The following is a 14073-nucleotide window of genomic DNA, read 5'->3' on the forward strand; positions in this document are numbered from 1 at the left end:
GACCCGAGACGCACCTCCCTGGACTACATGAAAAGAGACATGGAGGAGCTCTTGGATTATGTGGCCCAGGCAGATATGACCCTAGCTCTGAGCAGCATCCTACTGTCACCCAAAATGATACTGCAGTACAAGCAGAAAATGAATGACTTCAACAATTGGCTAAATTTCTGGAATCATTCTAAGGGGATCCAGTATCTGTCTACTTGGGATGACATGACTGAAATACCTCGATGCTTTGCCAGAGATGGCATTCGTCTGTCACCCCTGGGTTTCCAGATACTGGCTAAGGCTCTTGCCACCCTTTTAGTGCCTTTTTTAGGTGATGTTCCAAAAATCAAGTTACCACCATAACAGCTATAAATAAATGCAATCTGAGCATCATGCCAATCAGCGCAGGAAGTCTCTCAAGATGCACTTGCTCAAAGCACTCCCAAAATGAAGAACATCAACATTTGTGCTGTAATGGAGACCTTGTTTAAATCAGCAGAAAGCACTCCTGCACTACCAGGCTATAACTCATTCCACACCTTTTGGCCCCAGAACATGGACCAAGACTCCAAAGGTGGTGGTGTCTCCATATTCATAAAGGATATGCACACCTCCAGACTAGCAGCCCAGCATAATACATCTGAGATAATTCAGGTACAACTAACACTGGGTAAGATGGCGATTCAGATTGTAGCCTGCTATAGGTTCCCAACCATGTCCTAAGACTCTCAATCCACGTTCCTAAGCACCCTGGAAACTATTAGGATCCAACCCAACACCCTCATAATAGATTACTTCAACTACCCCTCCATCAACTGTGAAAACTACTCATGCACCAATACACTGGCCCAACGCTTCCCGGAATTCATCAATTCCGATGCCCTGGACCAGCTCATTCTTACCCCCACTAGAGGAAGCAACATCCTTGACCTGGTTATTACTAATATGGGCAACCATTGCTCTATACCAATAGTCATTCATCCCTGGTTAGATCCGACCACAAACTAATCACCATGAAAATCCACATCTCACCCCCCCCCCCCCCCGCAAAGGTAAACACCATGAAAAACTTCTCCAAAGATGATTTTGGGCTCCTAAAACAGAGGTGGCTAATTTCATGGCATCCATGTCAATGGAAAGTACATGTATGACTGCCGAATCATACACCAATGCACTGTACAAACATGTACATAAATGCATGGAACTAGTCATACCCAACAGAACCATGACACTCTCCTCCAAAAAAAATAAGCCAATCTGGTGGTCCCCTGCCATTAATAAACTCTACAACAGAAGGAAAAAAACTGTTGCAGAAAAAGGTGAAGTCCAAGACTGGAAAAACTTCCTTATTAGCCTCAACAAAAAGTTAAGATCTCTCATCAAAACCTCTAAAGCCAGCTATGAAGGAAGAATTGCATTAGACACTAAAAACAACCACAAAGCCTTCTATAGTTATAACAAGAATCTCCACGGCAATACCCAGGTTTGCTCTGAGTTACTGCACAATGGTACCTCCTATACTGAGCAATCAGATATTGCCAACAGACTGGCCGACAAATTCAGTGCCAACTTTACCCCCCCCCCCCCAAAAGGACCAATCACAATAACAGAGGAATACCAAGCACACCGCATTACTGCAGCACAGGTTAAAGCTGCATTATCCAAGGCCAAGAATACAGCTTCCATGTACGGTTGCCACCCGTCCCACTGTCAGCAGGACACTCACGGGTTGAGCCTTCTCATCCCGTTTCCCGCATTCGCAGACAGTGGGAATTTAAAAGTCCCGTTTTCCATTTTTCGTGCTTTTGAATTGCCATTGACGTGGAAAAGCCGAAAATACTTCCAGTTTTTCCATGGCAATGCGGCTACGTCACCAACCTGAACCTGCAGTTAGAGGGATTCCCTGCTAGGTCCAGGTGATGTAATTCAAGCAGCAAGTGGCTTCAGGGATTGGATGGGGCGGGGATTCACCTCGAAGAGCCCAATAAAGGTTGCAGCTGTAGAGCAGTTTTGTCTTAGTGTTCTACAGCTGCGAAGGAATTGGGACTTAAGGTCTGAGATTTCCAATCCCAGCAGCAAAGAAGCCAGCCAGCAAAGAAGCCAGCCTGAAAGGGAGCCTGATAACCACCCTGCAAGGGAGCCTGCTAGCCAGCCTGCAAGGGACCCTGCTAGCCAGCCTGCAAGGGACCCTGCTAGCCAGCCTGCAAGGGACCCTGCTAGCCAGCCTGCAAGGGACCCTGCTAGCCAGCTTGCAAGGGAGCCTGCTAGCCAGCAAGGGAGCCTGCTAGCCAGCCAGCCAGCCCAGCCACTTGAGCAGACAGAGCCAGTCATCCAACTAGCCATTCTAGCAGGAAGGAAGCAAGTTAGCCCAGCAAAAACGATGATAGTGGTAAGTACATAACACAGTATTTTGTGGCTTTAGTTATTTAAAATGGGAATATTGTGCTTTACGTTTTTAATGTTTAGAGGTAGATGGGGATGTAGCATGCAGTATTTAAATCTGTGCAGTGGTTATTTTGAGATTTTTGAGTAGTAGTTTTTAACGGTATAAAACCTATATGTATATGTAACTGTTATTGTTCTTGGGGGTATGATTTGGAAGCATTACTTTTAAAAGGCTGAACTGTGTGTATAGAAGTTGTTTATTTCTGGTGGGGGGCAGTGAAATATAAATTTAGTGTGATGTATTTTTATTGTCGCAGCTTTTTTTGGGTATTTTCTGTTTGCAGATAGAAAATGTTCGAGCATAGTTTGCACTTTTTTGTGTGGAAATGTGTGCAATTTAATGCTGTTTTCAGGAAGTTAGGATATACTGTTTGGGTAATTTTTCCTGTTAGTTCTTGCAAGTCAATGTGTACGTGGTACAAGTCTACCTTTTGAGGGGGAATGTTAACAGTTAATGTAGTGCATTTATTATTCTAGTAGGTACATGCTGCCAACTTGCCAAAGCTGTTTCAAGACTGTTTTCATTTATACTTGTAAATGTGTGCATTTAATTTTTTATGCGTTTTTAATAAGGTTAAAATGCCCTGCTTTGCTTGCAATGTGAATATGGATGTGCTGCTTTTACTTGGGCATGTTTATTGCATCGCTGTGCTGGGTAAATTACTCTTAATTGCTATGTTTTGAGGTAAAAGAAGTCCATGGAGTCTGCTGTACATTGTAGTTTATTTTACTTCTCTTGCAAGAAGTATTTTTAAAAGGTAAAAAGTTTACGGACTTTTTTCCTGCTATTTTTTTTGTGGATGCATGCTCAGAAGTTAATGCAATGTATTTGAGATTGTGCTAAACCATGTCGTTGTTACAGGGTAGTTTGCTTTTAGGGTGCAGTTTGTAATTTGGTGTTTTTCTTTGCTTTAGCTTGCTAGTGTGCAGTATGTAGTACTAGGGTACAGTATGTAGTTTTGTGTTTTTTCTTTGCTTTAGCTTTAATTGACAATAAAAAGTCTTAATTTTATACTTGGCTTGTATGTGATATGTAGATTTTTTTAAGTTTTCTTTCTGAATAGTCATGGTTGGTTTATGAATTTTTTTACTTTTTAAATAAACAAGTGTCTGTTTAATGAGTAGTGTGTTTTTTATTCCTTTAAAGTTTATTTACTGTTACAACTGAGTAATGTGTTTTTTTGCAGTAATAAGTTCACTTCATTTAAATGCTTTGAGTTTTCAGTATGCTGTAATGTCACAATGTTGTATCCATAACTGTAATGTAACACCTCTGGTGATGTCGTGGTGGGTGTGTGGCCAGTGTCATATTGGTCACACCCCCTGTTCTATTGGCCACACCCCATGTCCCACTTTGGCCTTGTTAAAAGGTGGCAACCCTACTTCCATAGGACCAGACAATATCCCTGGATGTGTTCTACATGAACTACAAAGTGAACTGACACCACATCTGTGTGCCCTGTTCAATCACACCCTCACCTCAGGCTTTGTCCCTACAGAATGGCGCACTTCTACAGTCATCCCTCTCCATAAAGGGGGAGCAACTAGAGAGCCTGGGAATTATTGTCCCATTAGCCTGACGAGTCTGATATGTATCTATCTCTTCCCTGCTTTTCCTTTACTTGTATCAACTTTTATTCATACATACTTTTAATTAATTATAAAACCCTCTCTTTTGCTGTCATATTGCAACAAAGAAACCTTCCTTCCAGCTTTTCTACACAAACATTTGAAGTTCCTTATGATTCAGGCGTGCTGCTTGTAACATTATCCATGCATTACAATTGTAAATATAAGTCAGCACTTTCTCTTGTTTTTTTTTTCTTGTCCACTAACATTATGATCTAGAGAGTGGCCATGGTGGTGCAGCGGTTAGCGTTGCCACCTCACAGCAAGAGGTTCTCCAGTTCGATCCTCGGCTGGGGTGCCTTCTGTGTGGAGTCTGCATGTCCTTCCTGTGGTCACATGGGCTTCCTCCGGGTGCTCCGGTTTCCTCCCATATCCCAAAGACATGCTGTAGGTGGATTGGATACTCTAAATTGGCCCTAGGTGTGAGTGTGTGCCTTCTGTGGAAGGTTGGGTGCTGGGCTGGCAACTCGACACCGTAAAACTCCACTGCCAATCATGAGCGGACAGGTGATCCGCTGTGGCGACCCCTAACCAGGAAAAAGCCGAAAGAAGAAGACGACGACGACTAACATTACGATCTAGAAGTCATGCTGTGACATAATAAAGTTTGCCTTTTTAATTCTATTTGTGCTTATTTTTATTTACCTGTTACAAAGTTGTCCTTTACAATGTTTCAATAATTTTGTATAGCATTATATATTTCTGTATAATATTGAATCATGTGAATTTGGTCTCTTATTTTCATTACTACACACAGTCCCCCTACCTAAAAGATAAACAATAACTATGCATAATCGTATTTTTCTCAAGACAATAGAGCTGACACTGTAGAAATAGCAGTGCAAACCTTCTCTACCCCTTTCTAATCAGAACCAAGCAATAACTTACTCATTGGGGCTACAGAACACTTTCTATAAAGTACTAACATTTGCTTCACTGGTGAGCAGCTTGCAGTTTAAATATCTTGTTTCTGTAGCTTTCAATCTATTTATGTGCCCCAATTCACCCCGGGGATCACTCCAGTGGCTATACTTGACAGAGGCACTGGGAGCTAAGGTCGGGTGGCACGATGCCAGGGTAATCCTATGGGCTAGGCTTGCAAAGGCTCGAGGGCCATTACCTTACTACACACCTATGAATCCAAGTATTAATACACCACTTGCTCACTTTCAGTTAGCATACTTGCCATTTTAAATTTCTATTCATTCCTGTTTAACATTTCTCCTTTAACTTCATTAAAATCTCAGATGTTGCAACTGTTTTTAAAAGGTCAAGCTCAAGTATTCAGAAATGACATTCCTTAAGAGTTTCCTTGTAACCTGCCACTGCTCGTCAATGAGTAATGTTTACTACTCTAAACCCTACCTCTGACTACAGCAGATTAAGTTGTTTGCAAGCAGTTCTGGTGCAGCCAAGACTAAACCTGAAATTACCCAGAGCTAACTTACAATCTCCTAATGATTCAAAAATATACTATATTAGTTTCATTTTTCATTTGTTTTTAACACCTCTAGTACATTTTTTATAGACTTTTTCATTAACCTATTTGTTTCACTTGCCTGCAGCTAGCAGTTTAAATATCTGATTTATAGAGCTGTCAGTCAATTATTGTGATTCTACACACACACACACACACACACACACACACACACACACACACACACACAATGCTAGCCATCTGCTTTAAGTTAGAACACAGCTTTCACTAATTCCTGCACATGGTGAACACTATTCAATATTTCCCCTTTAACTTTATTAGAAGTCTTGGATGTTACGGTTAAATTCAAAAGGTCAGGCTTGTTAAGTACCTAGACAAGGCACTTTGTCAATCTTTTCCCTTTGTAATCCATAACAGCTACTCAATAAGTAAGGTTAACTGCTCTAAGCCCACCTCTGACTATACCAGAAAATCAAGCTACTTTCAAGAAGCACTAGTGCAATGGCCACTAAGCCTAAAAATTACCAAATTACTTGCTTTACTCAACTCAACATCTTTGGGATCTGCCATGCTAACTTTATACATTACTGACTAAATGTTTCCAGCATAAATGAAAAAAATGAAATTAATATATTTATCAGAAAATCTTTCTGCTTTAAAGTGTACATTGACTGCTTTTTAGCATTTGTTAAATGGTTATTTGTTCCTCACCACATTCTCTCACTTCCAATTACTCTTTTCTTTCTGTCAGTTCATCATGTGTCTGTCAAGGATCTTTGTAGGGTTTTAAGCCCAGTGTGTAGAAAACATGAAGTAATCTGGGATGCAATAAAATGAACTGAAGCTTTATTTCTCTACAAAGTTTTATGGAAGGAAAAAAAGCATTTATGTTAGCGTTTGTATTGAAAATTCATTATCCACAGATTCTTAATTGTTCACTTCTTTCACAAAAGAGATGGGATTTATTCTTATAACTAGTATGTCCACAATTTCAATCAATATAGGTCTTGGTTGCTTTTTTTGTCTCAAACTAGGAATGTTCACTCTGTGCTCTCTATTTTAATATCAGCAATAGAAAGACCAATCCATTAACAGAGGCATTTTCTGATATCAAAAAAACTTTACAGTACTTTCCATTGATTTCTTTTGGTACTGCACTGCACCTCAGGTTGTCCTTGTGACACCTATCGAAGTTCAGCCAGTTTCTGGGCCATATATATATTTTTTAATTTTAGTTGCTGTTCCATAATTTTTTTCTTTTACCTCCTTTTCAGCAGTTTGCATTTTGTGTGGTCTTCTGTTTCTATATATTCCAAGAGTGGAGATAATCTCAGAGTGCATTTGGTGAATCTTACTCTCTGGGGTGGCTATGAAAAATTCTCCTACAGCTGCCATTATTGTCTGCTTTTCCAACCTCTGCTCCACAATGCATTCAGCCCCTTGTAAAGTTCCATAGCGGTTTTCCCTTTTATTTCACCTTTCTTCTATTTTGACCTTCTGGATGTCAGACAATTCAGCTTCCAATTTCTATTAACAGTTTATAATAATTTTCACGCTTTTGCTGTTTTTAACCATGCTCTGCTTTTACATACTCATAGTATCAGTGCCAACTGGAATCCAGCTTTGACATTACTTTGAGCACAAAGTAAGGATTCATGCTGAGGCTGATCCTTGCTCCTCGGTACATACCATAAAATGTTTCTTATACATCAGCACTTGTAAGTCTGAAATTTTTCTGACTGATTTGAACCAGAAAAATGGTCTTCCATGAGAAGTACTTCTGCAGTATTAATGTCTAGGGCTCTAAAGGATAAAAGTCAGCTGGTCAAGAATGAAATTCAAATCCAAGAAAAACTGGCCATCCTTTTTGGTGGCAGGTGGTGCAGAACTCTACTTAAGTACTGCCTGAGCAGAACGTCCTGCATGGTAGAAGCTATGGTGGTTACTTGAGTGTCTATGCTGCCACTGAAAACCAGTTTGCCTGGGCCAACAGCATTTACCTTCATCACCACTGCAATCAGCAGTGTAGAAGAAATTAATATAGGAACAAATTACCCCACTGGAATGAAAAGCCACACACTTTTCAAGCTCCACTGCAGATGAGTTAAGCAGAAACTAAGTAACTGACTTGGTGGGAAAAAACAGTTCCAAGTCGGGCACTCCTCATCTGGTTCCACAAAATTTTCTTCCTCAGTCTGATTCTGTTGCACTGGGAAGAAATGTGCAATTCTTTGAGCTTATGTTCACTTGAACTGCTGCCTCCCATACCTGCATTACTAGCTTGCAATGAGGACAAAATCTTCATGCCTCCTTGCTTATGTATGAATCACATTATCGTGGTATTGTCCACAGTAAGCAGGAGGACTAAGTTTCCACTGGATTTTGGAGGTCTTGGCAGCTAGAAATACTACCATTAACCCCTTCAGTTTGGTGTGCAGATTCTTTTGGGAATGTGACTGGACACCCTAAACTGGCAGGACTCCTGAATGACTTACAGTCTGATGCACTGGCCACTAGGGACTTTTGTTTCAGGCTAGGAAAAAAGCAAGCTCCTCAGCCTTCAGTATGTATGTATGGCAACACTGAGCTCCTCATCCAGGGATTGCAAATGCTGGCTCCTGGAGGTCTTGAAATACAACTAGATGTTTCACATATGTAATTTGTGAAGGGGGATCATACGTATGACTGAGGCAATGCACCCTAATCACTGTAGAAGGCCCAACTGTCATGGAGTTCCTGCCAGCCTACTCAGAAAGAAATGTCAACATGAACTTGCTTTTCAGGAGTTGGATACTGCACTCCTCCATGTTCAGGACTGCACTCTAGAATACTTAGTCCTGTCTCATGTCAAGCTTGATTTGGTAGGTTAAGCAAGGACTCCGGTGCCCCTGAAACAATGTCTAGTGTCTCTCACCTTCTACACACTATTCCCCATCCATCAGGGCCTGAAAGAGCAATCATCCAAAGCAGGGTAAATGTGCACCCTGTTATTTTGAGGAATGCTATCACCAGTGCTAGACACTTTGTGAACATACTCTGAATACATAATAGGATTCAAAAGAGGTAGGGGAGAAAATTGCTAGTGACAGGGCTGATCTTTGAGCATGAGAATTGTTTTGTGATCTTTGTGAATTGGAACATGAATGTACATTTGCAAGAACCAACATTTTCAGAAATGTTCTAATCATAAATGTTTGTGTGTGTGAGGGGGATGGGACTCAAGGGTGAGCATCTTGAACTTTGGCGACTTCAGAAAAAGTTTGAGCTTTGAGAGGTCCAAAATAGTTTTCCCAATACCCATCTTTTCAACACTAGAAACAGCTGGGAATAGAAACCTGACTCTTATTCTCACCCTTGGGACTCTTCTATTATGTTTTGTTCCAAAAGCTGTTGGACAATGAGAACAGTAATGTGCAACTGATTCTCCAGGATCAGAAATATTACCATTAAGGTTAAAATGATTTTGAAATCTTTCTTGTACCCATGCATAATAATACTCTAAATTATCTGCCCAATGTTATGCTCATCTATTCCTCTTCTAATTGGCTTAGTCTTCCATTGTACAGGAAAACTAGGGGGTTAGGTGAGTGAAAGGAAAGGGAGCATGGAAGGAGAAAGGGTGGATGACCTGAGTGACTGGAGCATATGGTAGACAATAAACCGCAAGTCCTCCCTCCTCTATCTTTCTTCCCTAGCCATCTTTGTTTTTCAATTGCTTTCCAATTTCAGCTTACTACCCTTTGGTCTAGGCATTGATAAAGTAGGCCAGCCTTTGAATGCTAATTATTGCTGTGTTGTTTGACCATCTCCATTACTTTATCCATCTCCTCCAACTCCTTAAATACCTTCTGCGAAGGCTTATTAAACATGAAGTCCATATCCCAGGATGCATTCAAAAGCTCCCCTTAACCCATCAGCTGTTGAAACCTCAGCTAGGCATGGTGACTAAAAGCCAACATCATGGCAATCACTCTGAAAGCCCCATCATATCACCATTACACTTAATCATGTGATTCCCTACCCTCTAGACCTACTGGGCAAGCTTTGTGAGTTTAGGGGACTCATCCTGATTTTCATGCACAAGCCCTCTGTTTCATGAGTTCTACCTAATACTTCACTACATGCATTCTGTTAGTTAGCAATTCTGAAACCAAATGTTGCCAACATGTACACACTCTTGCCAGATCTATTCATGGTCAGTCACTCCCTGACATTAAAGATGGGTTGGTTCCTAAGACCAACGCAGAGCCCTTAGAAGCACCAATAAAGAACACCTTTGGTCCACCACTGTTTCTTCTAAAAGTATTGGTAGGCTTGTTGTACACTATTTGACTTCTTACAGACAAGAGGCTAATCTGGTTCCACAGATGCTGCTTAGCAGTCATCCTACAACACTTCAAACAACATACCGAACCCCACAGTCTTAGGCTTCTCCACAGCCAAGAGGTCCTGGTATATCTTCATGGTATCACATATGTTTTCCTGACACACAAAACATTTCCTCCTTCAAGTGAGGGTTTCTCCAAATTATACATCCTCAAGTGGAGAACCTCAAGTCATGTTTAACTGGTTAAAAAAATAGAACTTCTGTCTTTTGAGTTAGATGAAAATATCCTGGCTCCTGTTCTTACAATACATTTTGTTACCAGGTAAACTATAAACACTTAACTATTCTAGCTTCAGTGATACAAATGTTTATGGCACCCAGCGTAACACACAATTCCTTTGATAATGTATATAGCAAATGCTGCATAGAAATAGGAACCTGCTAGCCAAGTGATCTTGGGGACCATAAAATGCTTAGCTGTATACACCTTTAAGCAGACAAACTTAAAAGTTCTAGTCACATTTTTCAAAACGCTATGATGACCATTTTGTTCCCATTTAATTTTACAGTCATTTTTGTGAGCACACCTGCTTTTGAACCCTGTCAGTGCAAGTTTCCTGCAAATGAACCTCATTTTAGCAAGATATTTCACTGGCTCTTGTGTATAATGAAAGATCAAGGTGAACATGGTTATGACTGGCCTTTGCTGTACTCACCTCAGTATCTTTCGGATCTACCATGCTATCCTGTAGAAACTTCACCATCACAAACTTCTTCAAGCTCAGCATATTCTTCTTGTAGCTTTCATTGACCATCTGTAGGATAAATTGAAACCAAAAAAATGATTTAAAAGGAATCTTGGCAATGACTACATAAACCTCTAACTCCTCTCCCGTGACTACAGCTTGTTAACAGCTAAGCAGCTCTGTGATTGTCTCCTCTGAAAATAAGTAGACTTTAAATGTGTAAACCCGACTACAGTAAGATCCTCTGAGCAATTACTCAAACATAAATGTGAAGAATTAAACCAGGATTTACTGAATTAAATTTTTGACAACTGACTTTCAAACATAGCTATAACTGGTGTGCAACTACAAATAACAGCTCTTGAGATTATGTCCCTAGATGGGTTGTCTATGGGTTTGTTAAAATGATGACAGAACAATGTGGATGTACTTCACAATTAATAAGGTCTTTATTAACAACAAACACAAAGTCTATCACATGACGTATAGCTTCCTGAAGTTCCTTCACTTTTAAAGCATAGTATATTCATATTACATTCCTCTTGCACTGTCACCATTTACAATTAAATCTCAATTCTGTACCAAACATGTGATGACCATTTTAGATCAAAATATTTTGAACATATTTGAAAGACAACACAACAAATGCAGCTTTTCAATACCTGCAATCATACTCAAATATTGAGCTGTCCATATTCCTGTCCAGATTCTTTAATGATCTTCCACATCAAGACTGGTTCATGGGAATATTGTCTCTGGACAACTGATCCTACCTTTGGGATAGTTTTTCCTGCACTACACTTCTTCAGGCAGACAACCTGAAACTCCTTAACACTTCTCAAAGTCTCTATCTTCTTGCAACATTACTGGAAGTGACACTTTTGGTTGCTCATCTTCTACGGATTCAGATGTACTTCAAGGATTTTGACATCTGTCTTGAACAAATATCTAATTATTCAAACTTAGCTTACTGCCTTAATCAAGAATAACAATGACTTTAGGTCAGTTGCTTTCACAGCTACTACTTATTTGAGGTGTCCTTTTCAATTACTTTTGTATTCACACAGTCTCCAGATTCCAAATCAGGATATTTTATGCAGTCTCCATTACAACAGTATTTCTAATTCTATTGATTTACTTCCAACATTTCCTAAATTTATTACCTATTTTGATGTTTTTCAATCTTCTGACCATTAACAATTGAACTGGTGACAGACAGCTCCTGCTAAGTAGTATTTCTATACTTGAAGAATGATGACAATTCTCAAAGCTTTTACTCCTCTTTTTCTTGACATTTTTTTAAAATTGGATACTTCTCTCCACTTAAAAACTGGTTCACTGCAGTCAAAGGAGCATTTTACAGGAATTGTATGTCTAACTCTCACACACACACAAATCTGAATTTCCGCATTTTTATTGTGAACTGTTATCATACATGGCACCATCAGGTATCCATTGCTTTTAGACCACAGACTTCAGTGCACTAACTACAACATGGCAACCTGAATGTTATTCCAAGTTTCCTGAAATAGTCTACATGTGAGATGCAGGTGCTCTTTGAAAGATCAGTGCTCGCTCAATTCCACAGATAAAGATGTTTCTTGCTAAGATGATAAAGGAATGTACTGATTAACTCAGCCTCATCTAGACAGCATAAGTCTACTACTTGTTCTGAGTCAATATTTGTCAGCCAATACATTGTCCCCAAATTCAATAATGCCTACATTAAGTGTAAACTGTGCTGAGTGAACAGACAGCAAAGACATAACTCACACCTTTTTCCTCTTAATTTTCCTACTGATATTCTTGCAGGTTTAAATATTTTTTCCAAACATCTTTATTAAATTTACACATATAACAAAGGCAATCTTACATTTATATAAATGAAAACATACAAAATGATATCACTTTAGCTGCAGTTTACATCACAGATGCCATTGAAACAAGTGTAGTTGTAAACATTATACATCACTAATAAACCATCCAGTCAGTTGAGCATTATAGAGCTCATTCAAATCTTGCTTCTTAAACCTTGTTCCTGCTCTCCTTCCCTTTTCTAAAGATCCCAATTCCAGTTGTTTTATCTCTGTCATTATATTTGCTACTTCTAGTAAGGTTGGTCTAGACTTTGATCTCCATTTTCTAGTAATTGCTTTTTTGACCGCCACCATAATTAGACTCAGCAAGGCTTTACTATGTCTAGGCAATTCTGATTCTGTAGCAGAAGTCAAAAAAAGTCATCTTCCCAGTCAGTCCAATCTGCTTACCCAGCATCTTCGACAGAGCGATCTGCAGGAACCCCAAAAGTTTGCCAACTCATCACACTTCCAAAAAATACATTCCTAGCTACCTCTTTCTTTCCCATCACACCTCCAACATTTACTATCCACCTGAGGAAAAATTCTTTGGAGTCTACTTGGGGTATAAAAATACCTATGTAAACAATTCCAGGCAAAGATCCTAAATCTTCTAGACTTTATTGCATATTTGGGAGATATACATATATCGCCCCATCATATCTCTCAAACTCTTAGAGCAAAAAATCTGAACAAAGCCTAAAATGATGGGGGGACAAATAGGGACAGAATTTAAATACTGCTCTTACAAACTTAGAAAATTGATAGAATAATAGGTTTTGCATTAGCATGAATTTTCTGAAGGATGAGGAGTCAAACTTGAAATGTTTGTCATTATTTAATGACTTCAATCCTCAGCTATTTGCCAGAAAGGTACAGATTTTAGGAGGAACACATCAAAAATATGCGGCAAAAAACTGGACATTCTGTGAAAATCTGTACAGTTGAGAGGTATGCCCCCCAATGTCTCTTTGTGAATTATTTATCCAGTCTCTCTTCCCAATCCTTTCTAAGCTCCACTGATTGATTCTTATAATTATCATGCAATATTTTATATGCTTTACTAATTATTCCTTTTTTAATGGCAGCTTCTGTTCTAGATTCTATTAAAATCTCTACCAGTGCTAGTCTTTCATTTACATTGTTTAATATAATTCACTACTCTTTCTTTATACTTATCTGTAAGACCATTCAGATTGAAAGACATTACAGAAAGCATCATTTTCTTGTATAGTTATTATTACCACTTTTTATATATAACTGCTCTTTTGCTAAATGTCTAGCTCCACCTTTTATGTTACATGTACATACTGTTTGGCAGGTTGGTCTTTTATACAGTTGTTTCATGTCATATCCATTTGCACCTATATCGCATCTTATATAATTTTTTTTGAAAGCCCTCAAACAGAATAAACAACCCCTCCAAAAAAACTCCTAAAACCTATGAACTTTACAATAATACACAAAACTATGTACAACTTCAAATATTGAAGTTTCTGCTTCCTAATAAGTTCTAAGTTGACAGTTATACAGACAGGATAAAGTTAAATAAAAAGAAAGGTTAGTCATGCTAAGACACATGGTACAGCCTGTGCTATTAGCAAGTGCCATTTCATTTTTTATATCTATATAATTATCCCAGTT

General features: G+C 39.1%; 1 protein-coding gene across 1 annotated transcript in view; it reads right to left on the reverse strand.

Annotated features, from left to right (window-relative positions):
* The window catches only part of PPT1 (palmitoyl-protein thioesterase 1), a 602088-nt gene that overhangs the window by 221309 nt on the left and 366706 nt on the right, over positions 1-14073 (reverse strand). The window contains exon 6 of the mRNA XM_044084806.1: positions 10544-10642. Within this exon, the coding sequence (XP_043940741.1) occupies positions 10544-10642 (99 nt within the window). The remainder of the gene's footprint in view (positions 1-10543; positions 10643-14073) is intronic.

The sequence above is a fragment of the Protopterus annectens genome, chromosome 1.part1 (assembly GCF_019279795.1).
Source record: "Protopterus annectens isolate FY-2018-M chromosome 1.part1, PAN1.0, whole genome shotgun sequence".
NCBI lineage: Eukaryota > Metazoa > Chordata > Ceratodontiformes > Protopteridae > Protopterus > Protopterus annectens.